The following is a 26,581-nucleotide window of genomic DNA, read 5'->3' on the forward strand; positions in this document are numbered from 1 at the left end:
GATAAGGCGGCATTAGGCACACAGACACATTTCTTAGCTTGTGCTAATCAGCATCTTTAGATGGCTCCAGGTATGTCTTATTTGTGACTGCCCTTCAATATACAATGACAGGCAGAAAGTTGTAACAGATCAGTGGCATAATTACAAAGAAGGGGTTAGGGTACATACAGTGAATTACAAAGAGAAACCCCAATGTCTTTGCTTGATCAGTGAATTACAAAGAGAAACCCCAATGTCTTTGCTTGATCAGTGAATTACAAAGAGAAACCCCAATGTCTTTGCTTGATTGATACAGTTAAGTAACTTTATACCTAAAACACCCCTTTACCTTTAAGTTTAATGCATTCAGTCCACTGCACAACCAAACCATAGGACAAGGTTATAGCAACATGTCAGATTAAAGCATTCAAAGTGATGATTCTATTTGTTTGATTTATCAATGTTTGAAAAGTTTAATGTACCCTCTCTACCCACACGTCCTGTGATGTGGCCAATGGGAAGTTCATAGAATTATGTATTCCCTATACAATTTTTATTTATTATACAAAACTTCAATTGCTATACAAAACTTTAGTTATTGTAAACCATGCAGAAATTATTGGGCTCTTTCTGAGCACTTGTTGAGGTGACATCCAAGATAAAATCATTAGAATCAATCTTCTTTAAAATGAAATTGCGCAAACCCATCTTGGGACAGACAACCAGCCCGTGCCATCAAGTCTGAATTCTCAGTCAGTTAACTCTGTTAACATTTTGCGCCTCTCTGTCTGCCCAAATCCACTGGCTATTTCCTTCAATTTCACTTGGTTAATATGTGCCCCCCCCCCCCCCCTCTCCCATTAGATACGGTTCCAGCTCCTTCTCCTTCAATTTGATGGTGAACGGAAGAGGAAACGATAAATGCTTGGTCAATTAAGGCGCTTCCCACAGACATAAACATTGATATAAGATGGATTTATAAACAGAGTTGGAATCAATCACTTCTCTCCTGCACTAATCTTTTATATCATAGCAGTGTCGCTCATGTTCAAAACCTACTTTTCATCCAGAGGTCACAAAATTAAAGCAAATCTGTTGGGTTTCAGCCAAGAAGAATCCACCTTCTGAATTCAATTCAATCTTGAGAACAAAATCTTAATAATAAATAATAATTTGTTCTTATACGAGCATTTACCTAGTTTAACATAGCTCCAACTAAAAACACCAAACTTCAGTAGGGTATGGACAAATTATCCCTACCTACAGTCACTCAGATCAATCTTAAACATGTCTTGAGAATGGATGCTGTCATTTTAAGAAAATTGAGTACAACTATGTATGACAGTGGACAAACTTGGGACAACAATATTTGTATGAGCTTCATTAGAGGTACGCTGCTTGATTAAACTAGCCAAGTCCTTTGGTTTCTAATGACGGACACAAACTAGATTGCAACTTAAATGAAAATCAAAGTAACCCAATTACTGACTGAAGGAGGTAAACATGGCGAGTGGAATTGCCAGTCCTGACCCCTCTGCATCAATCAGGCTGGTTACACCTAGTTCTCTTGGACAATCAGTCCCAAGTGAAATTCAACTTTAATTGCTTTAGTCAAAAAGCTTACAAGAAAGAGGGGCTGGGTTGTCATGACTCACTATTAAATATAACTAATTTCATAACAGCATGTATTGGTGAGCAAAGTTGACCAAACCCAAACACAGAATGTTAACCCGTACAACTTCACCTTACGTTATTATCACAAAAATCTTGTCTGCGCCATTTTGGGAGTCCATGTCTCTGCACATTTTAGGCGGCACAGTGTTTATTAATGTGCTTACCATCATTTTTACCACCAATCTTATTTTATTAAAATTGCAATTTGCCAAGCGTGCCAGATGGTAATAGCAATGGACTTGAGTACAAGGCAATATCATTATTTTGTGTTATATTGACCTGGTTTGGTTTCTTTCCACTGAATAGGTATTATCTTTCTTATTTATACAGTAATGATGGTCACTGCAAAGAAAGAGCCAGCCTCACTCTCTTTGTTTCAACACACAGGAGAAAAACAAATCAAAGTACTTTGTTTAATGCCTACAACTAAATTTAAAAGATGATCAAATAAATGCAAAAGAGCATCTATTTATGGTATCTTTGGTAGTTTGATTTTCCACTTACCTCCTGGATCTTTTTCTTGATCTCATCTAAGCCCACGGTTTTTTTCTTTCCTTTGGGTTTCTGGTGGAATTAAATAAACCACAGCATAAGTTGGAATAATGGTTCATTGACATTAACTCAATTAAAATGTTACTTTAGTACACTTTATTCCAATCAACCGATTAACATAAAATCTGCAGATCTCTGGAAGAGTCAAGTTCTAGTTGTAGCTACTCCATGACCCATTAAATACAGTTTTTATTATCATGAGAATCAAAAGCCTGGATAAAAAAATTGTATCATTAAGTGACATGGCCTTAATTTGTTCATGATTTACCATGTAACAAAATAACAAAACAAAATAAAACAAAACAATTAATATGGAAAATAAGGTCTTTGTTATTTCCTACATTTCTCCCACTCCTGCAAAAAGCAATAAAGTATAGTACCAAATCAAACAACCTCCAACGACAACTTGACCATCCAAGAGAGGGTAACATTATCTTGAATCTATCAACAAACACAGGAAACAGCTGACTGCTGTGCCATGTGAGGCCAATGCCATTCAGAACTTGGGTAACCACCAGTAGCCTGCTTTCCTGACCCATTTGCATTTCAACAACATCAATACGCAAAACAAGCTCCCTAGGGAACACTGGGCATCGGCGAGGAAGTTTCTTACAAGTAACACCGGCCGCTGCCGACTGTGAGTGAGACGAAGGGAGGAAGAGCCGAGATCAACAGGTAGGAAATGTGCCCAGTACGTGTCTCATCTTGCCCTGATGAAAGGTTGGCTTGTTTCTTTAATTCTATCTTTTTATAGAGAAGCAGTGCCGCCCAATGTAACTTTATTAGGGATGGGTGGTTAGTCTGGAGTCTGGAGGGACTTGTGTTGACTTGAACCCTCAGAGGTTTTAGTAGCCCAAAGCAATGTGTATTAAATGCACAAAGCATCTACAGACAGCTAGAAGATTTTACTTACTTCCAGTCAACACAAGGGGAGAAAACCTTCAAAGTCTCGTACATATTCAAATAGTTTCTCTTCAGACATGGGAACACCAAGCTGTTCAAATATGTGTGAGATTCCCATGGTCTTTTGACATTTTCTAATATATCCCATAATAACATAACATCTACAAAGCACAAAGCACAATATCTAACTTTATATATCAAAACAAATTAACTTCCTCTTTCATGTCTCTCTTCTATAATTTGTTGCTAAAAACAAATAAAGAGTATTGATGTACTAACATAATTATTGGGATGTTTCTATCAAAATGATTGGTCTGCACAAAAACGGACAAAGAATAAGACAAAATATTTATTCATCAACATGCGAGGCCAATCTCTGAGTTTTCCAAAAAGGAGAACTCTTTATGACCAGTGTTGTACATGTACGTACACTTCAAATGAATTGCTCACTGTGTGTGTATCTTTGAATCTTGACACACAAATTACTGTCTAGAACCTTCAGCCTTCTGTGTAGTTTTGATTAATTACAAGGCTGCTTACATGCAGTCCAGCATTCACTGAATAATAAACAACTTGATATTATGCTGGACGCTCACACACTGGCCGCCAGAAAAAAATCAAAGGTCAACTCAGCAAGTACTTTCAATTAATAGCAAATGTGAAGCAAATATTGTGTAAAAGGACAGTCCATGTAGAGACTGGATGATTATACTGCTTTTTGGTCAATAAAAACAGAAACTCTATATTACTCATTTGAGTTTTGAAAGAAGGTGCATCTCAAAGACTGACAAAAATCAGAGCCATGACAAATGAAACCTTGACAGCGATTTCGCATAGCAGTATACCTGGCTTGCTTTTGATGTTAGCCAACACTGCATTCATATCAAAAGGGGTCCGACAATTTGTCCTCTCAGCCTCAAATTGGCCACATAAAAACTGAATAAAATGATTTGTAGGAATCTGTCACAACAAGCCCCCAGCCCAATAAGTTTGATCACATAGCTCTGTTACATGTAGGTTCAAGTCATAGTAGCAAGGATACATTCCTGAGGGAGTCAAATTCATCAGTAGTAATTATCCTTTCTACGTACCTAATCTAATTATCTCAGCATAACAGGTTGTTGATTTGTGTCGAATCTTCTAAAACTATTCAATTAAGTTAAAATCCTTGTCAGATTAAGCCGACAGTGAAGCGGATGAATATTGCATTCTGTGATTAGAACGTTTAAACAAACATGTTTAATTTTGTTCTTATAAGTCATATTGGAAACACCATGAGATGTGCACTATCCTGGGAATGGCCAATAGTGAACCCTGTAGGGTTTTTAGTCTTACCCTTTGCATTAAAGGCAGTGAACACTATTGGTAATTACTCAAAATAATTATCAGCATAAAACCTCATTTGGTAACGAGTAATGGGGAGAGGTTGATGGTATAAAACATTGTGAGATCCGGCTCCCTCTGAAGTGACGTAGTTTTCGAGAAGGAAGTGATTTTCCACGAATTTGATTTCAAGACCTCAAGTTTAGAATTTGAGGTCCTGAAATCAAGCATCTGAACGCACACAACTTGGTGTGACAAGGGTGTTTTTTTCTTTCATAGTTATCTCGCATCTCCGACAACCAATCAAGCTCAAATTTTCACAGGTTTGTTATTTTATTCATATGTTGAGATACACCAAGTGAGAAGACTGGTCTTTGACAATTGCCAATAGTGTCCACTGTCTTTAAACAAAACTAAAAATAGGAATCAATGTGTTTTTCTCATTCTGCTGACTGTTAGCACTTTGTAATTAGGCAGTGTGTCTGATTCTTCTTTGATCTCATCATCGGACCATGTCCTTATAAACTGCAACTGCAATGCTAGGCTTATGTATCTAGCGTCACCCACACATGTGTGAAACGTTGATCTGGTGCGTGGGCTCCACCAACAGATAATGTCTTCACCACGGAGGGGTTACCATGCAACCAGCCATCACCTCCCCTACAATAATTAGTAACACTCTAAAATCAATATTGCTAGTTACGCAGCCGAACAAGACCTGTCAAAGTGTGCCACAAACATCCTCAGCCCACACAAGTCAACATTCTATTGACAGTCAACAGAAAAGCCCATCAGGTCTCGTTGACAGAGACACCATTATGCCCCAAGGTGAAGGCCTAGTCTAGTAGTACAGAGTGGACATGCACTGAATCCCTCCTGGATATGAGACATTTCAAGCTTTAAGTAAGATCCTGATCTAGTTGACACTTTTCCCCGAGAGTTTCAAGATAAGATCCTGTACATAGTGATATTTGCTAGAGAAGTTTGACATATGAAGTTCAATTGATAAAATATGGGAAACCTGAGAACTTTGTCTAAGAAAGGAAATAACAAAATGATTAAATAGAGTGTCCTACTTTTAGACAACTATATTACTTGCTGTGATGACTTTCCCTTTCCTCATAAAAATAAGTTTTGGCAACGCCTTAGAACAAAAACACATCTTGGAGGTACAGGTGTCCGGAACCTTTTTATCAGCAGTTTTTTGAATCAGTCAATTCCTAGTACCCATCATGGCCGTCATTGAATAGAAAGCATATTAATCATTTATGAAAAAAGGTAGGACAAATCATCAGTTTGGGGAATGGTGCAGTCTGTTTCAATTCTCAAGCTTTCAAGAAAGATTCAGTACAATTACAAAATCTAACTGTGGAAAACTGAATCACAATGAAGTTGAAACGTGGTCCCATTTCAAACATTCCTAGTAATGACAATTCAATTGTCATTTCCAGGATGTATTTGAAATGGGAAATTCCCCATATGGGTACTTTCCAATAGTGTATCAATCCTTAGAATGCAATACATCTCATACTTTCCATACATACAACTAGATGCAACCAATTCTTACAATGACCTAGGCCTACCTCTTGAACTAAGCTGGTCAAAACTGTTGAGCTATTCAAACATTCACACGCACAAAAACACAAAGGCCCTTTGCAATTCTTGTCCTTCGATACTCTGAGCCACAAAGAGCTCCATATACTGTTTCAATTTGATATTGTTCACTATTTTCATATTTTAGATATCAGTAAACATGGTGGAGGTACCTGCTGATCTCAATACTTATTGATTGATTATCCATGCATTACCTTGTCATTAGCTCTATCATTAACATAGCAAACTTCCACAAGTTGACATCTAAGCATAAATATTTCTTCCACTAAGCACACCCCAAAAAAAGCTGCAATAGTGTGGTGATGCCAGAGGTCCCATACTCTTAACACCTTGTCATTCTAGATCCCCCCTACACTCTTTGGTAGACAATTGGCCGATCTTAGAGATCAAGTGGGCTTCCTTGAAACCCCCTCTAGTGATAGGTAGTGAGGGATGAGGGATTATGGGATATAACCCCAGGGATACACTCAAATCAACAGACCTTACAAATGTAGAAGACCGACAAAGTTTCTTACTGCATTTGACACCTAAGTAGTTCAACTGTCAAAATACATGAACACGCATGCTCATTTTATGGAGGAATAAATTTGCTATCAGCCGTTTTTACTGTTGAAAATGTACACAAAGCTTAAAGATGCTATGTCAGATTTTTGGCCCCAAACATAAAAAAATAGACTTTTTTGAGTTAATGGTATTTCAAAGAGTATCACCCGCTCTAACGAAAAAAAGTTTAACTTTTACTTTTAATGGTCAGGAACCATGACAAAAATTTAAAACGTTTCTTATAAAACACATAAGAATTGGTCATGTAATATATTGTCGGGATCCCGACAAAAACTAATTTTGAGTACTTTATTTCACTGCTACTAATAATTGGCTGACTTTTTCGAGCAATGGCTCAAATGAAAGCTTGTAACTTTCTCGACCCCCATCAAAATACCTATTGAACTTTAAATCAAAATTTTGATTATGCTTCAGTTTTCTTTTGCTCTTATGACAGTTTTTTATGCTTGTGTGTATAGTGTGATGTTTAAAATGAGAACAGAGAGGTCTTCAAACACCCAATAAACAAAGGGTACAGATGCAAGAAGCAATTAATGGTATTTCCAAGCACAGAGACTGATGGATAAGTTTCTAGATAGAAGATTGAGATGAACTGTACTCACTGTTACTGATTTTGTAGCTTCTTTTGTCTTTTTGTTGTCTCCTTTAGCTGTTGCAGTGCCATTCATTTTACCCTGCATAAATGATAATTGGTTTATAATAAGTCACATTGTAAATATCTCATTAATCAAAGGGTTCCAGATTCCTCATATCAGGAATCAATGTATTGTAGAAGATAGCTCTTAGGCCATTATACATCAAACCAATCAACAAGATATTTGTTTCAGATGAAACGTTTAAATGAATGACTATAACTTTTTTTAAGATATTGCGAGCAGTGCACCTGGAGCTAAGCTGACTAGGGTGCAGATTTTTTTAGCAAGAGCCATGAGCGCCTGCATTGGCGGATACCGGGGCTATACAAGACTTTGATTATTTTTATTATTACTATTATTATTATTATCCCTTTCAAGAAAATTGATGGCAAAAGTGAAATAAAAGAAAACCTTAAACAGCTACCTGAGCGGAATGTTTTCAACAGAAATGGTGATTTTACTTGTTTATAATGCACTTGTTCACCATTTTAATGTAATTTTGATATGTGTACACTTCTGAACTATTCGTAATTATCGAGTAAAAAATCAGGCCCCTACCTAAAGGTTTTTTGAAAAACTAAAAACACTTCTGCCGTTGAGAGCAGGCGTCAAAGGACAATGCCGCTGACGTCATTTGTGGGAGTTTGCTTTGTTATACATCCACGCTGCAACAAAGCAGCTTTATCTACTTTTTGAGAGTGATTACGTAACGGGGCTTTTCGCAAATCTCGCAGAAAAGCTCTGGACAAGGGCATACAAAATGATTGTTTTTTTACACAATTGAAACCTATTTATAAACATATGACTCGATTTCCTTATTCATCAAAAACATTTTAAGTGGAATTCAGCAAAGTTCACGACTTGACATTTTCGTTCAAGCAGGTCTTTAATTTAGGGGGTTTTTTTTGCATAAAAAACCTCACTTGATTACCAACCGTGATAATTTGATGTTGTATTGATTTTTTTTTTTTAACTCTGACTTGGATAGTTGGTTTTAACCAGGGTTTAGACCCTGAAAGTTTTATTTGCTATTGTCTTGCGCATATTCAAAGATTTCTGGCAACCTTGTTCCCACATACTGCGCTTTAAAGGCACTAGACACCTTTAGTAATTGTCAAAAACCAGTCTTCTCACTTGGTGTATCCTATTATTATGCATAAAATGACAAACCTGTGAAAATTTGAGCCCAATTGGTCATCAAAGTGGCAAGAGAATAATGAAAGAAAAAACACCCTTGTTGCACAAATTTGTGTGCTTTCAGATTCTTAACAAAGGCTTCAGGCTCGAAGTCTTTTAATATTTGAGGGAGAATTTACCTCTTTCTCAAAAACTACGTTACTTCAAAGGGAGCCGTTTCTCACAATGTTTTATATTATAAACAGCTCTCCATAGCTCGTTACCAAGGAAGTGATTATGTTAATACAATTATTATAAATAATTACCCATAGATAGTGTCCTCTGCCTTAAGTGTGTAAAGGAAACAAAACCATTCACTTTAAAAACGTTCCTATGGTTCAATATGCTCAAGACTAGCACAGTGTTATTACATGAGGGAGCTAATAACAGCCATGTAATGCTCCTCCTATGCTTGTCCTTCGTCTATAAATTGCTTCTTATTCTGAGGCTTCCCCCTTGTGTACAGATACAAGGTACTGATTTGTTATTGTTTATGTATGTCAAACCCTACTGGGAGGAAAGGCGGGGTAGCACAATGTGTGCATAAAGCCCTGTTCACATGATGTGCATGCATCTGGCTCACATTGTCCAATCACCATCTAAGTAGCTGACCTGTGAGAACCGCCCATCTTAAAATAGCATTCCTTACACATAGAAGGTGCTATGTCAGGTGCACTATATTAAGAAACTTGCTCCTGGCGTACAAACAGATGATTACAATAAAGAGTCAAATTCAACGACCACCATGAGAAATTAGAGCAATATACTTTTGCGAAAAGAGAAAAGCTAAAACTATGGAAAGAGGAAGGGGTGAAGGGGAGGGGGGCCCACCAAGGGAATATGTACTCCCTTCCCCTTAAGGTTTAAAGAGGAGAGTAGAAACATACATGGACCAGATGAGATACCCTTAGTGCAGTACATTGACAGGCATTGTAAAATACAGACAAAGATTTCTTTTAACTCCTACAGGAAATTGACTCCTCCCACAAACAGCCACGTTTGTTTATGATGTCACAAACACTACATCCTCTAATTACCAAAGCACACAAATATTTTGTGCTCAGGAAGGAGTCACCTCTCATCAGCCTTTTAAGAACTTTCTGTGAACCAAGCCAAAGGGTTCACTTCTCTGTTATTCATAACATCGTCAAACTTAAAATGAACGGTCAAGCTTAACTCCAAATTTAGGTCATCAAATGAATATCTACGGAAATCAGTGCCACATGTTGAAGAGATTCATAGAAAGTCTGCCTAGACCCTACTTGGCACCTGTAATCACCTAGAATGCAGCCTGAAGGTGCAGTCCCTATAGCTGTACAAAATTTATTAGAAATTAAGTGCTTGAGTGCAAGCCGCCAAGACGGTCACGATCAATTCAGTGGTTGTGTGCTCACTGCTGGTACAACAATCACAAGAGTATTAGAATATTAGCCCCAGAAGTTTGCCTATTTGTTCCACATGATTGGATCTCTCTGCTAAGCCTTGGTGTGCTGAGTAGGTCAGACACTGGTGCGGACGCTGCCAGCTTGTTTTTTCTGCTTTTTGAAGTCACCTGGAAATGCTAAATGAGGATAACAAAAAGTACATCAATCATCAGTGAAAGGCAGTGGCCCTATGCCCAAACCAACACACTTCTCAACAATCTTGATAAAGCTAAGTAGCTGTATAAGCCCAGACTAACAACCTACTTACAGACCTTTCAAGCTTCAGTTACAGCTTGGTATAGTGACAATTCAGAGTAAAAAATACTCAACGCCCAACACGAGATCACTGACAAAATATGGGCAGTCACTATCTTGGGGAAAAAACACCACATTTTCATACTTTTTTTCAAAGGCGTGTTCTACATTAAAATCAAAAATTTGAAACACTTTGCCTTTCCAAAAATCACTAATCTGTGATGTACCATCTTCAATTCAAATTCAAATCAGATACAATAGATGGTGTGCTACAGTTTTACCCTTCAAATGATGATTGAAGATGAGTCAACATGTCTTATACTTCCAACATCTTCTGTACATGCAGGTCCAGATTTAGATTGTTGTTACATCTTGTATGCTATTTGTATTCATAAACAAGTAATGTACACATTTATTATATTACTTCAGCTATTTTTTCTGGTTACAAGTATTTTTTCTTCTGATTGTATTATTTACAAGATGAATTTTCTTCCTTCAATTTTAAGGCCAGCCATAGTTTGTCTATGCTGCTATAAACAAACCTTAGGATCAAGGTGAACTTGGGCAATGCACAGTTGAGTTGAACTTCGTAGTCCACACACATGTAAAGTCAACAAACATTTCACTAAAACTTCAGTAATTTATTGTTTTTAAAAATACCAAGACAAATTTATGCTGCTGAAAGGTGAACTTGGGCAATGCACAGTTGGGTTGAATTTCCCAGTCCGCATTATACATGTAATGTCAACAAGTCCAAACATTTCACTCAAAATTCAGTCAGTAGTTTATTGTTAATTAAAAAAAATCTGACAAATTTATGCTGCTGAAATCTTCAGGTGTTACATTGTAACATTGTTTGTAAGTCAATACCTTCCTAGGGTCTCTCAAGTTTCTGTCTCAAAATGAACTCAGTCTATCTGCATCTGGCTGCATGTGACTGAACAATGCCAATGAACTTTGTCAAATGTTTCATTGTACTAAAACTTGAGAATATTTACCATTGGAAAATCACCATCTTAGATACGAGTGGTTACAATTGACATCCAGGATTGACATCCAGTGGAATCAATGTTCTTGCAGCTGATTGGCATACACTCTAGGATTCATCTAATATGACGTAATGCCGTACGAACTTGCCAGGATATTTTCTAAGCATGATATATTTCATACCCAATGGGAAGATTTGGCCCACTACCTATGGGGACAATGTTGTGTCAAGGGCAACAATCGTAATGTGCTGCACATTCACATGGTTTGAGTTATGAATGGCCATGCAAAATAGCATTATTTTTCATGGACCAATCATATTCCAGGAATAACAACCACCAAAATAGCATTACTTTTCATGGACCAATCATATTCATGGGATGAGCTTTGGTGCAGAAAGACAGAAAATCTGTAGATTGGCCTTTATTTACCCCTCCACCGACCCCTATTTTAAGTAAACCCTAATTTTGTGAATTAACCAATATTTGACATGTCTCTTAAAGGCAGTGGACACTATTGGAAATTACTCAAAATAATTATTAGCATAAAACCTCACTTGGTAACAAGTAATGGGGAGAGGTTGATAGTATAAAACATTGTAAGAAACGGCTCCCTCTGAAGTGCCATAGTTTTCGAGAAAGAAGTAATTTTCCACGAATTTGATTTCAAGACCTCAGATTTAGTACTTGATGTCTCGAAATCAACCATCTACTTCGTGTGACAGGGTGTGTGTTTTTCCTTTCATTATTATCTCGCAAGTTCGATGACTGATTGAGCTCAAATTTTTACAGGTTTGTTTTTTTATGCATATGTTGAGATACACAAACTGTGAAGGCTAGTCTTTGATAATATAGTGTCCACTGCCTTTAAACACAGGAACAATTTCCGAGAGAGCACCTGCGCCAATGGGATGAGATGTACCATCCAGGCAAGCCCATACCACTATCAGAGGTAAGGAAGGAGTGATGCAAGTAGCTAGCTCACCATGGTCTTTTGGATAGCAGTAACACATCGTTACTGAACAAATTCAATCTCACTTAACTCTTAAACAGGCACAAAAAGGTGATTATGTGCTTTTTACAAACTTTACAAGCCACCAGCGCATTTTGCCTAGGAATATAATTAAAGCAGGGGTGAGTTTTATTGAGTTATTTGAAGCAAACAATTGCTAAGTGCAAAAAACCTTGTTCAGTAGAAACAATGTAAAAGCCAAAATGCCATGTGAAGGTGAAGTATGGTAAGTTTGTGAGCAGTCCAACATTAATATTAACATAAGAGTCAGCATATAAGTAAGTTGAGCAGTATTTGGGGGTTGTAACTGTCCCAGCAATGAGATGGACTCTATCTAAATCCTAGTAGTAGCCTTGTGTCAGGCAGCTGTTTGGCCAAGTCAGGGCATTGCGACTGGATGATCCTCCATCAAGACAAGAAATTTAACCTGACAGGAGGATTAAGAACAAGTGGCTGATACTGTCATCTTGAATCAGTAGGAAAGGGGCAGAACAAACATCTAAGCGTTGTCAAAACGCCCTTTACATTGCAGTCAGTAGAGTATCAGGAAGAGTGTGCTTTAGAAGAGGATGAACCGCCTCCTAGGAGAACTGGAAGAGGGCAAGGCCCTGGAGTACAGCATTACAACCGGATTAACATATAAACTATTGACCAATCACACAAGGATATCAATATCAGGGTTGTCATGGCACAATTAGGGATACCCTGGCTACATGTGGACTCAAACTCAGAAATGAAGATGTATCACAAACCTCAACTAACGACAATCTGATCAATGGTAAGCTTTCTAAATCAGGAACTTCATTTGATTAATTTGGTTAAGAGTAAAAAGATGACTTGAGTTGTTGAAAGATTGAAATTTTCAAGTTAATGAAAGGGGATGCAATAAATTACAGAATAAATTGCAAAATATTGATGCTTGTAACCTACATGTAGCAGACTGCACTGCGATATACTGTGGTGAATGCATACAGTGTACGTAAGTTATTCCATGATTATTCTATGCACCGTATTTTAAAACATTTTGGTAAAAACCTGAAAGGAAATTGCTTCCAAGAAACCATGAGGATCTTGCGGTATGTTGATTCTGTAATTTGGGACTAATACTAAGAGAAGGAGGAAAACCTCTTTTAAGAGTGGTATAAAGATATTGTGGAATAATGACACATGCTCAGAAATGACAAAGTGTGGTAGCTATAAGGAAAGAAACAGTCAGAATCTCAACCAAGAGGTAAAGGAAAAGTTCTTTTACCAATCAATGGCAAATATAAACTACAATTTAGGCAACAGTCATTATCTTAACAAATATAATAATCATGGGAATAGAAACATGTTTAGAGACACACTGTGCTTCTTTGAAAACAACCATCAAAACAATATTCTTATTTTTTTTATGAATGAACAGAAGAGTTTACTTATTATAATCTGAGACAATAATTACTTAGCACTGCAAGCATCTGTAAAAAAATAAAATATTTGCTGAGTAGCTGTATTTAATGGGTCAAACCGATACCCGCCCCCCTCCTCCCACACACACGCAAACATTTTAGCATCAGGTTTAAGTGGGTGTTTGTTACTTCAGTTGTTCCTGCGTCAGTAACTGTGACACTACATTTCAGGATCAATATCTTCATTACACATTGTGTACACCAGTGCTTCATCTGTCCAGTCATTGCATAGTACAAGACTCAAACTCAAAGATCTGTTCCTAGATAACTAATAAACTAATAAATTGACCTAAAATCGTTGCTAGATTCAGCATTGAAGTCATGTAGAACTGGCTGGCTCAAAAACCAGTTCACTAGGAAGAAAAGGCAAACACCTCCTACCACTGGCCGACTCTAGGTCATTGACACTTTAGCATTGCCACTGGCTCTTAACCCATTTGCGGCTAATAAATGCTAGAAAAGTTACCACAACACAATGACAAAGTTAAATGTTCTCAATTGCTGGCTTCTGAAAAGCTTCAACTTCACACACTCAAAAAAATATTCCCATATTTTACGCTAGAATGATTTTTCAAATTTTTCCCGAGGGCATTTCAAGCTTGGCCAAAACACTTTATTGAAAACTGTTCATTTTTTTTTTTTATCTCTGTGAGGTATCGGAACAAAGCGCAACAATAACGACCACTCGAAAGATTTTTGCGGTTTGCAAAAACCACAGGGGTATGTAGCTATTAACTGCCAAAATGTGGCAACTTGTTAATTAATAACCTCTTGTGCTGTTGTCACATAAGTCACAGCTTTATGCGTCAATGCTCTTCTTATGCAAAATAATGAAATGCCTGGTATTTTGACTTGTGTGATGTTGGTATCTCTGAACCTTCTCAACCCTAGAATATGACACCACTTCCTGGGCGAGACCAATCCATTTACAGGGCAACTCTTATATATTAAAAAAAAACATATCCAACAAACAAATTAATCGAAATAAATATGAACACCCTTAAAAAAGAAAAAAAAGAAAGAAAAACAACAAAAAAGACCTTTAATAATAAATAAATAAATCAACTAAAAACGTTAGGAATTCGAATACACTTTCTGGCAAGAAAATGAAATTCATATTCCTAATGGTTTCCTTAAAACTCCATAAACTTGGTTGAACTTGGAAAACAAAGTTGGCAAACTTCTCATCATACAAAGCCAAGGAATACCAAATTCAGTTTTCATGTACATGTATGTGTACAGTTTATAAATAAACCACTTGACTGGACTGTGATTTATGTTTTATATCAACAGTGTGGATGTAAAAACATTCAAAAGGCACTGCTTACCTGGGATGGAGAAATGGTTTGAGGAAAGCTCCTTTATGATGAGAGTGTGTGTGTCAACTAGGATCCCACTTCAACAGTAGGACAACATTCATGGTATAGCTAAGAATACGTGTGTGAATTTTGAAATGATTTTCTCTTTTTATCGCTCTAATGTATGAAAACAAGTAGATTTAGAGGGTACCAAGCCGAAGTAACAGTGACCCGTTTCAGCTAAGTAGAGTTTCTGTCGTTAGCACTTTTTCAGTGTGCTTAGCAGATTACAAGTATATATGAACAGGGCCCGAACTTTGCGGTCATCAATCCCATTTCATCTGACGTTTCCTTCAATTGCATTTCAATATCAAAAAATATTTGTGCGTTTGATTGAAAGTACATTTATTCATCATAATTACAAACCCACGTTATTTGTTGATTTCCTTCAATCAAATTGATCGACAGCTTACTGAGGATTGATAATGTTAAGGATACCTGATGACAGGGAGGTTAGCTCTGTAATCTACAGCTTGTATTTAGGGTCAGGGGCAATGTATTGTTATACTGTAACAATACATCAGAGAAGCAGACACCAATATTTGGCCTAAAATGACTGCCAGCATTGTTACCCCAAACATCATCAACCCTAAAATACTTGTGGGTTTTATTTTGTGGGACAAGCCATTCTGGAATTTACCTTGGAATTCCAGCAAACAGAAGGTGTTATTTGTGTCCTTTGCAGGGGTATTGCCCGGATGCATAGAAAGCATTTAAAAGAAGTAGTGGTTCAGAATGATGTGATTTATAAAAAGCCTATTGTTAAGATAGTTCACAATGGGCATAAAGCATTGAGAACATGACTAATGCCTGGTCAATAAGCTTATTGAGTCATTTCAAGAATGTTCTTATTTCAAGGCAGAGACATAGGAGGGAAATGTTTATATTGATATTTTTCTTGAGTGTCTCAGATACTAGTCTTTTTGTGATTCCTGTGCAAAAGTGTCTCTGTCCCCCGGCTAGTATCTGAGACACTCAAGAAAAATATCAATATAAACATTTTGGACATTACCCAAAAGTAGCACAAGATGAAAAACATAAACTAAAACGACAGTGATACTTAAATACCACCACTGACTTTGAATGAAAATTGAAGAAATGCGTAGTCTTACATTGTATTGGTTGGTTGGGCTTGGGAGTGTGAACAGCAAGTTAATGAGTTTAACAAATCATGAAGTATTTATAAATGGTTTTATATTTTTTTGTTAAACCTACATTTTGATGAATTTTTCCAGTTACCCTAACTTAAGTGTTGAAGTTCTTGTAGCAGATTGATCTTTATCAATGCACTGTATGACTAGTGCTCTCTTGTCATCCAGCAAGCTCAGCGGTTCTACCCAAGGCATCACTGCATTTTTCCCAAATACAAAGAACATTCAAGTGATTCAAGAATGCATTTATGAAGAAAAAACCAAAATTGAATCTTCATTATTCTGGAGAATTTTTTATAATCTGTTTTTGTCACAGGGAAGGGTAAAATAATTGACAGTTGCATTTAAATGAAAAGTGTGCGTGATTGCTGCATGATTTGGCTGCTATGGTAGCGTAATTCTAAAATAAACATGATTAAGATCACTAATTTAAGGATATGATGTAAATTGAGCAGTTTCAGGAACAAAAAAAATAACACTTTCTGTTTATTCAGAACAAACACATCTTGGATGTTTGTCCTGATCAAGTGGCATTTGGGCTTATTATTCGCCCCCACATGGCCCTTGTAAAATGTCAGCAGGGTGTTAGCCTTTGTCAATCTGGGCACATCTTTTCAGTCAAATTGATACCGCGCTGTTTGTTTGTGGATTCCATTGGAGTGTCAGCAATGACAACTATGACCTTTGGGGAAAATGGCAAAGATTGATGGCAGGAAATTAGGATTAAACTCTACTGTGGAATGAAAAAATACAGTTATTTGGCATCAAATTTAATATTATGGTTTCTTTTTAATTTCAGGAATTTGTGGGTGGTTGATAAATTGATTTTTTAACATAACCACAAACAAGTATTGTGGAAAATGTCTCCTATCAAGTTCTGGGGTGGCAACAAAAATGTAAATTATTTTCAATGTTTGACTTCAGTCAGGTCTGTGCCTAGGTGTTCTTACTGGTTAGTAACATTTAACCAGCATTTTATGAAAGGCTATGTGTAGGTGACGCCCTACTCTCAGTCCATCAGCTTCAAAAAATACTGGGCCTTTTAAATTTTGTTTCTTTGCTTTAATTGGCCTACTGAAGTTTTTCTTGTTCGGAGCATGATAAGACACACTTACAATGTAGAACTTTAATTTCTGATTTTTTTAGTTTTTAAATTTTTTTTCAAGGGGGGGGGGGGCTGATATGTAGAGAGAGTTTCTGTCATGGTTATAATACGGAAGTAAAAAAACACCCAACTTTTCAACAGGTCAAAAACAAATTGCGGTCAACTTTCTTCTTGGAATATGCAGTTTGAGGTATTTGAGATATCCCTGTATTCAAGACCTTGTATAAACGCTAGCTTGTCGTCACCATGTAGCTCGTTGTTAACTATCGGATATGGCTTGTACCTTACAAATCTTTCCCCGCACTTGTTTTTCTTGGCTTGAGTAATCTGTAGGCTATGTACACAACCCCACTTCAAAAATATGAGGGAGAATAAAAACCAGAATAAGAATGAAGGAAAGAGAAACAAGCACACAATGGTACAAAGGAAGAGACCGACTCTACACCACTCTTAAGTATACAAACACCATGTTCAGCTCATGTTTTCTTACTTCTACCCAATGGAAACTTGCTAAGGGCTGGCCTAGAAAGCACATGAAATGCAAATAACTCCCTGCTACTAGGTAATTACATGACCTGGGAATCGTAAAAGTTGGTCAGGGAGGAATGCAGATTGAAGGAGCAGCCAAATGTTTTGCTTAGCAATTCAGAGACAATACTGAAGTGAAAGTGAATTATTCTTGAAGTGTTTTCCAATGTTTTAAAAATAAAATAATCCCCAGCAGGGCTAAATTCTAATACATGTAACAATGCTGGATCAAATGCTGCATGTTGCTTGCAGATGTAAAGAGAAAATCCTAATCACCTGATGCAATCATCTTATCCACATGAGTGCCCACCATTAGTTTAACCAAGCCATCAATACAGTCTTACAATTCCCCCACAGACTTACATCCGGATTACATCAATTACTAGTGTTTGACCCCCAAGATTTGCAGTATTAATTTCATGCTGAATTATGATGCCATAAGCTGCCTCTGATTTGGAGATGGGCTTCGGGCGGTGATTCACCCTCACTGATCTACCCCTTGGAGTTGAGGTGCACTTTGAGTATGCTACATGTATGACTGCTCAAATTGCCATTCCCATCTCAAATGTTGCACGGATGTTATTCATTAGGCAAAATGATCTCATTGTGGGCATAGCATAGCTCTCAGGGCATCATACACACTATGTATAATTATCAAATTATGTACATGAAAGCTGGCCGAGGGTACGTTGTATTCTTACAAAGCACACATCTTACTTCTTGAAGACTTTACTCCTGGAATCAGTGAGGTATCCTTGAAGGCATTTACCACTGATAACCCTAGCTCAATTGGGTTATGCTTGCTGATTATTGAGCAAGTTAAAACAATGACAGGGGTTATTAGCACCACAAAGGACAGCAACTTTTGACTTGCCTTGCCCCCCCCCCCCCTTATTGCATCTTATATTTGCTTTGGTAGCTCAGGTATTTTATTACTTGTATTATTAATTAAGTGCTACCACTACCACCCTTGTTTTCTCTATCAGACTTACACAGTGATGGAAATAATCAAATAAACACTACATGGTAATGAGTAGAAAATGGTAACATCTTTTCAGGTAACCACTTATGTACACACTAAACAGTTTGGAACCTTTTAAATGTTAACCAACAGAAAAGGGAACATTCTAGAATCCACAAGAATCCATATCATATCAACATCTGAGACTGTTGACTGTGATAAACCTCAGCATGGGCAGTTAGGCTATGCTGTACTGACTCTCCTTCAGAATCAGACAAACAAGTTACATGACTCGTTACTAAAGGGGGTTTCAAGAAAGAGTGAGTTCTACCCAACCTTCGACTGGGACAATTCTTTGTCACACAGCACTGTTCATGAAAGTGTTTAATAATGACAAAATAGTCTGGGGACTGGGGACAGGTACTCACCCAGAATACTATAAAAGCAATAAGCATCCACCTGTTGCATACCACTGACCAAGTACTAGTTGTCAGCTCTACCACATGAGGGCAGTAGACACCTGCTACAGTCCAGATGTAGGCGGTATGCAAGGACAATCAAATCAAATCAACTATGTACACAGGTATGTACACTGCAAACGGGAAACCTTCAACGATGACTATTATCATCATCAAAAGCAGGTCACCCTAACAGGTAGCACTCAATTTATATAGTACAAGTACATACACATGTGTTTTTGAATGTCAGTGTATCAACTTGATGAATCATAAGGTGCAGAAAAAATGCTTTATGGTTTGGCTTTTCATCCCCAGGTAATAAAATAATAAATCCTTCAAAGCTACTGAAACAGTTATTTCTACAGGGATCTGAATATTTGCTTACATGTTATGATTAAACTTTGTAAACTTAACTTTTCTGAAAGTTTTTCTGTAGTAATTCAAAGGGTATGTCATAATAGTTACATTAGCGGTGACTTTGCCATCATCACTTAAGCTATGCAATAGACATTATCGTGAACATTATAAGCAGTCAGCTTACACATTAGTTATTGACAATGATGTACTTGTCATGCTTAATAAATAGCAGTATACCACCAGATGCACTCACATACCGAGCATAAAATGGTGACTTCTAAAACAATAGAAACATTACTCTGGTAAAAAACTTCGCGACACGATACTGCGTGTTTCATTAAACACACATGTATAAAATAAGTATAATAGTGATATGGGTATTTACATATAATATGTATAGTGCTTTAAACAAGATCAAACGCTTTCATGGACAGCTGAAGGAGAGTCTTCAATGCAAACAGGGAGTTTGTACCATTCCCTAGGGCCAGCTATGGAAAAAAGCCTTGTCACCTGTACTATGAAATTTGATGCTAACATAGAAATATCAGATGAAGAACGAATACCCTGCCTACATGGTACGTGACATGACAGCAGTTTAATTAGGTAGGGAGGAGATATGACATGCTAGCACTTGAAAGTGAGAAGTAATTCAAAAGTAATGTGATGTTCTGGGTCATGAGACAACCAACAACTGAATATCAGCACAGCCAAGCATCCCCATTTTGGACTTTATGGAGTCTGTTCATCTCCCTTGACTGACACCATACATGTATATTCAAGGGTGTCGATAGCTACTGAAAAGTAGGGTTGAAAAATACACTAATTTCTGTGTTACACTTGTTCCCTTTTTTAGTTTGACCAGGAGACGAGACACAAATCCTGTCATGGCCCAAGTAACTGTATTTTAACCCTCTAGTCCCTGCACCAAGTTTGCTAAAAAAGGTATGATTCTGGCCAAGTTTATCAGATTCTGGCAGTAAGTTACTGGAATTGTGGTTCTAATTTCCAAAGACAGCCAAGGATCATTATTTATTTTCAGTTTGTGTCCTTTTTCAGTAATAAATGTTCAGAGGTAATTCCCTAGGGAACAATAAATGCCTGTTGTTAATGGCTACCAATAATTTTTATAGCAATTATTTGTTTATAAGGTTAAAATGAAAACAATTTTCCAGGATTTTACCTGGCTCATACTGATTAACTGTCGAGGCATTAGTTTCTGACAATATCATCATTTTGTTAACAAATGAACGCTTCGTTTGGTAAGAGCTAAAAATTGTCATCATCATTAGTGTCAACATTGTACAAGTCAACTGTGAAGGGAGAATTTAAAATTATCAATAAGTTACTAAATGGATTGACCAATGCATAATCATGACTCTCCAGTTTTTTTCTCTGATGTTAATTTTTGTCTACAAACTCAAGCTAGCGAGGTTAAGGCAAATAACTCATAAATTTTATCACATTTTGTGCCTTTGTGCGATTTTACCAAAATGTGCACCCACGCTTTGCAGCAGTCATAACTTAAATGCCCCAAACAAGAATGTTAGCTGGATTTTGGCATTCTTGTTATGGACCAATAAGGCCCCAAAAAACATTCTGCGAGTGATCAATCAGAAAGAAAAATGAAAATGAAGATTTTTTGCTGTTTTTTTTATTTGAAAAGATGAAATATTTTATGTTATGTATTTTGTTGCATATTTGTGGTAAACAGTCTATCAAAGGTGGAGGAACATGTGAAATTCTAGTGCCCCCCCCCCCAACGAGTCTAAAAACGCCTTTTCATACATCAAAGAATTGTAGGATGGGAGACCAGCACTGCATGATGTCAAGTGGATTGATCAATGATTGCCAATGTGATTTAAGTTGTGTAAATGAAAGTTTAAGAATCTACAGATTGAGGTGATATGTTTAGGCATATGATGATTACTTGTAGTTTAGTTAATGAAAACTTCAGAAAATGAAAGAGAACTGAAAGTTGAGATAACAATTCAGAATTCTTTGAGGGGTAGGGAGGTTGGGTTTGATAAGGAGAGGTAGATTAACACACATTGGTTTATTCTAAAAATGGATACGGTTCTAAAGTGAGGATGGTTCCCTTTAATGTTAGAGGCTTTTTGGAGTTGAGGTTCCCGAACCCTGAGTGACTCAACCCTTATGTCCCTAGTTGACATAGGGTGGAGGCTATCCCTGGGGCGCTGTCAATGTCTCCATAGATCCTGTGCTAGTCACACTAACTTTGGCGCTTTGGCGCAGCTATGGCCCTTTGCGGCTGAAATAGCGTGAACAGTTCAAAATACATATTTCCTCATTCATGAGTATAACATGATACAAAGCTAAGGCTGGGCACACCACTATGAGATACCCCAGCACTGATGTAAAGCATCCCATCTTATAATTTCAAAACCAAATTTACTAACTTCTTTTTACAAACAACATGGTCACATAAATAAATAAATAAATAAATAACATTTAAAAAATTAACAGCACACAATGAAACCAGATTCTTTTCAGCGACTCAAGTTCAATAGTTTGACTGGTCTCTGAAAAGAGCCAGAAAGCTGCAACTATTCATTACCACACATTGCAAAACAGTAATTTCCGAACCGGGACAAAACGACTCTTCAGGGGAAGATAAACCTGAAATAATTTAAAATAAGACAGACCAGACCTGAAGAGGATGCCACTATGCCATCAAATTGAAATCCCACTATTCACTATGCATTGATTTTTTTCAGTTGACAATAACAGGCCCGAAACGGAAAACTTGGAAGGGGGGTTTGTGATGGACAGGATGGGAGGGAGTAATGATCTACATTAGGGAAAATTAAGCAGTCAATAAACATGATTGATCTGATGAGTAATTTTGTGGTTAGTTGCATCATACACCATAAATTTCCGCTTATTTTAACAGAAAAAAAGAAAACTTAACCCCTGTAACGGGGTCTGACGGTTACTTCTTATCTTTCCACTGATTTGAAAAACAAGCAAATGGCCTGTAAAGCTCCATAACAACAAAACTTGTTTAAGTTTTCTAAATATATATATAGAACTAAGTTTACAAAGTAATTAACTAGGCTAAGCACATCTACAATGAGTCCAAACTGATGTTGTTGGGAACGCTTTAAACCAATCTCCATATCAAATCATTGGTAGACATGGTATATGGCAAACACGCCAGCCTCTCAAACCCCTCCCTAGGGGCTGAAGTTATCCACCCCCACCCCCCCCATCCACCCAATAACATTTCATCAAGAGTCCCAGACATTTTACCCAAGGGTGCTACAGATGATGTCTCCTAGGTGCCCAGACATCCAGACAATATCTCTCTGATCACATTGCCACCATCAAACACACTCTCAGCATGTTAATTAATTTACTCAGTCCAACTACCAGAAATAGCCCAACAAGATCTGCTTGTAAACGACTTTGAGCAGATTATAAAACTAGTGCATAACTGCCAGCAAGAGATAATGATCAACCTGGCCTAGATATACTGTATCACACTGTTTATTCAAAACTATACACAACCAAAGAAGAGAAGTACATATTTCACACACTTTTATCATTTTTTGTCTAAAATACCTTGATTCTAAGACTTAGACAAAAAGCAAAATAGTGTTTGGTTCCTGCTCAACTTTATGAAGCAAAGCCAAGAATTACATGGCGGCAAGTTGCCGTGTTGCCCCTGGGAAAAGTATTCTCTTCCCAGCCGGTTTTCCCACATTCTTTTTTCTACTTTACTGTCATGCCCTTTTCTGCAACGCAATAAGTGTTTAGGATTTGAGGCAATAAGTGTTGATTTATAAATACCTCATTTCATAGAAACAACTTTCAGTGCCTTTTTCATTTAATGCCATTGGCTGTTAGCCATCATGTCTCTCATCCGATATATCAATTACTTTCCCACCGTTAACGGCAGTCCTACAATTTGCACTTTGTATTGGAATCTTTCCTTCCACAGCATAAAAACGTCTACATTAATCTTAGGCTAACACAATTAAAGTAAACTGATGGCAGTCCTTACAGCAACATTCATAAAATGTTAGCTTTACTCCAAACCAACATGCAGCAGTTGTTTAAAAGCATTTCAGTTTATTCATCCAAAAACCTAGTAGGAAATCATAGCTTTGCAAGCATCCAGACATGCAAATTAAAATGTACGATAGTTCTCAGTTTTCTAGGCCAGTTTTTTTCAAAGAATAAAGAGGAATTCAGCTGAAAGCTGAAAAGTTGCGTGCCGATCCCCTATCTTTAAGTACTTGTATTAAATGATTGTTGCCTCATTGTATTGCCTTAGTAAATTCCCATGTGCTTATTACACTGATGCCAAGCCAAAGGAAATATCCCTAATGTATGTTTAAGGCCATCATAAGCCATAGCATCTGACACATCAATTGTTTAATTTCTTACGTGATAAACATAATGTCCGCAATTGTCATTTAAGAGGTAGGAAGTCTAATTGCAATGGATTGAACAAGTTAAATGATCAATTACCAGGAGCCACACCTACTCATGGTCAGTTAACAACAAACAGGGCATGGGTCCATTACACAGGGTTCTAATAGCAATGTGTCATATATTGCAATTTTCCGGATTCATTTGGTAAATCCCTTGTTTTATAATTAGCTAGTTATTTTAAGGTGTTTTAGGTAAAGCCTGAAGCCTCTTTATTTCATGTAAAATACATCAGCTATTTCCACACTCTATATGTAATGAAAACAAATGTGTTAAACACTGACAATGACCCAAACTTGACGTCCAAACCGGAAGTTGAATAAATATTGCCAGTCCTTATTTTGAGGACTGCAGTTAATATTAAAGTTAATTTTGACATGGTTCCAAATGTGAAATTACAATTGACCATTGGCCATGTCAATGAATGTCAAACTAGGGCCCTCTGCTTACAATTAAAATACACTATTTTGCTAAACACCTGTTGCAACCTGAAAACCATTTTAAAACCTAGCAAATGTTTACTCTTAATCCCTAAATGAGCTATTTTCAATGACATCTCCATTAGGTGTCAAATGATTGTCAATAGTTAAGCACAATGGGTCACCAACACACACAAAGCATCCCTTTCCAGCTTGCTTCAGTTAGTATTGAAAGTAAATGAAAACAACACTTGCGACTTTAAGTCCCACTACTCTTGACTGCATTGTTTTGTGCCTGTTAAAAAGCTTCAGTATTCTAGACATCTGTCCCCCTTTACACTTCAGAAGTATGTACAGGTAATTGGTTGGGAGTATGCTTCCGACTTAACACTTGTGTTTCTCTTCATTTAAAAACTTTTTTGCACGTTCGTCTTGCTTCAAATGGCCCCCTCAGATCTGTGTAGAAACTGTCAGCCACATGGAATAGCATGTCACAATACCGATGATACATTGTAACATCCTGTTGCTACACAAGACGGTTCCGTTCACTGAAATCAGCACTTAGCCATCTTGATTTGCATCAATTCAAATCAATAGACCTTATGCACATGACGTCATTTCAGTAGGGCGCCCTCACCTAGAGGTCACAAGGAGGTAGTTCATTGGCCAATTCTGTGCGACACCTGCAAAAATCTGTGCGGCTCGATTATTTCGTCACTGTTTTTCCTCTAAGATAGCGGCTGGATGACGCCAATGCATAAGGTCTATTTGAATTCAGATCCCATTTCTTGGTAAAAATGAGAACTGCTTATTCTCACGAATAAAGATATGAGATTAAGTAACTATCATCTTAGTGAAAAAGATGCCTAACAAATATAGCACCCTCTGGAACCTTCTGTCATGCTTTTGTGTGGGAGCTGGAGGACATCAGGTTTAGGTCGTTATTTGTTTTTAAGTAGGTTTTAAAACAAAACCTGTGCTTTGTTTGCTGCGTGCCTTGCTCCATGCTCAAACCATGCTGTATGCTGAAAGCCTTGCTCTATGCTGCGTGCTTTGCTCTGGGCTACGTGCCTTGCTTTAAGCTCAAACCATGCTCTATGCTGAACGCCTTGCTCTATGCTGTGTGCTTTGCTCTGGGCTACGTGCCTTGCTTTAAGCTCAAACCATGCTCTATGCTGAACGCCTTGCTCTATGCTGTGTGCTTTGCTCTGGGCTACGTGCCTTGCTTTAAGCTCAAACCATGCTCTATGCTGAACGCCTTGCTCTATGCTGTGTGCTTTGCTGTCTGCTGAACGCCTTGCTCTATGTTGTGTACTTTGCTCTATGCTTAACGCCTTGCTCTATGCTGCGTGCTTTGCTCTGGGCCGGCTGCGTGCCTTGCTCCATGCTCAAACTTACTCCTAGAACTATTTCGGTTTCTTCCGGCTATCGTCTCCCGTAACCTCATTAAAGTTATCACACAAGCGCGAGTGGAATACGAAAAAATATAGTGCTTCTGCATCCCATTCCAACTCGGCCTTCGGCCTCGTTGGATATGGGACGCAGACGCGCGCTATTTTTTCGTATTTCACGAGCGCGCGTGTGATAACGAATTTATCTTCCAGTCTCACCTGCAACGTGCAAAATTTAAAACTTCAGAGCGTTATTTCACGCGCACAAAGTTTAGAATGTAATTTTTTCACTGTCCGTATATAGAGGAAGTAGGATATAAAACAGAGGTCGTAGCATATATGTTTTTATCCCCCTAGTAGTTCGAGCTTCTGATTGCTGGATTAGCGCGTACTGGAAGATAAAGGTTTATATCTCTGACGCGTTAAACGATGATGGTTCGATCATGGGTCAATGAATCTTGGAATCACCAATCTCTTTTTTTCTTGTTTTTTTTTCCTAATCTTGCCAAAATTAGGCTATATGTGTCCTTTGATGTCTCAATGTCCGAGGGGACGACCAGAGAATCCACTCCGCAATCTCAAAAATTGTAAAAAATTATAAATTTTTATTATAATTCAGTCCCCAACTACTCCGTTTTACCACTACACTCCAAATGCTGATTGTCCCCGAACTCTGCCGAACGCATCGCGAAATCGCGAAGTCACGACACGTGACGTCTGATGAGCGTGCGCATTTTTTTTTTTTTCAGGACAAACGCGGAGAATTATCTGCACACAGATCGCTTTATGCTCAAACCTTGCTGTATGCTGAACGCCTTGCTCTAATGCTGCGTGCCTTGCTGTATGCTGAACG

General features: G+C 37.6%; 1 protein-coding gene across 2 annotated transcripts in view; it reads right to left on the bottom strand.

Annotated features, from left to right (window-relative positions):
* Positions 1-2,103: 2,103 nt before the first annotated feature.
* The window catches only part of LOC117294809 (nucleoplasmin-like protein ANO39), a 48,571-nt gene continuing 24,093 nt past the window's right edge, over positions 2,104-26,581 (bottom strand). For both annotated transcript variants that reach the window (XM_033777340.1, XM_033777339.1), the window contains 2 exons: positions 7,212-7,283; positions 2,104-2,217 (listed from right to left, as the gene is read on the bottom strand). In XM_033777340.1, the coding sequence (XP_033633231.1) occupies positions 2,119-2,217; positions 7,212-7,283 (171 nt within the window). In that variant the 3' untranslated portion in view covers positions 2,104-2,118. The remainder of the gene's footprint in view (positions 2,218-7,211; positions 7,284-26,581) is intronic.

The sequence above is a fragment of the Asterias rubens genome, chromosome 9 (genome assembly GCF_902459465.1).
Source record: "Asterias rubens chromosome 9, eAstRub1.3, whole genome shotgun sequence".
Classification (NCBI taxonomy): domain Eukaryota; kingdom Metazoa; phylum Echinodermata; class Asteroidea; order Forcipulatida; family Asteriidae; genus Asterias; species Asterias rubens.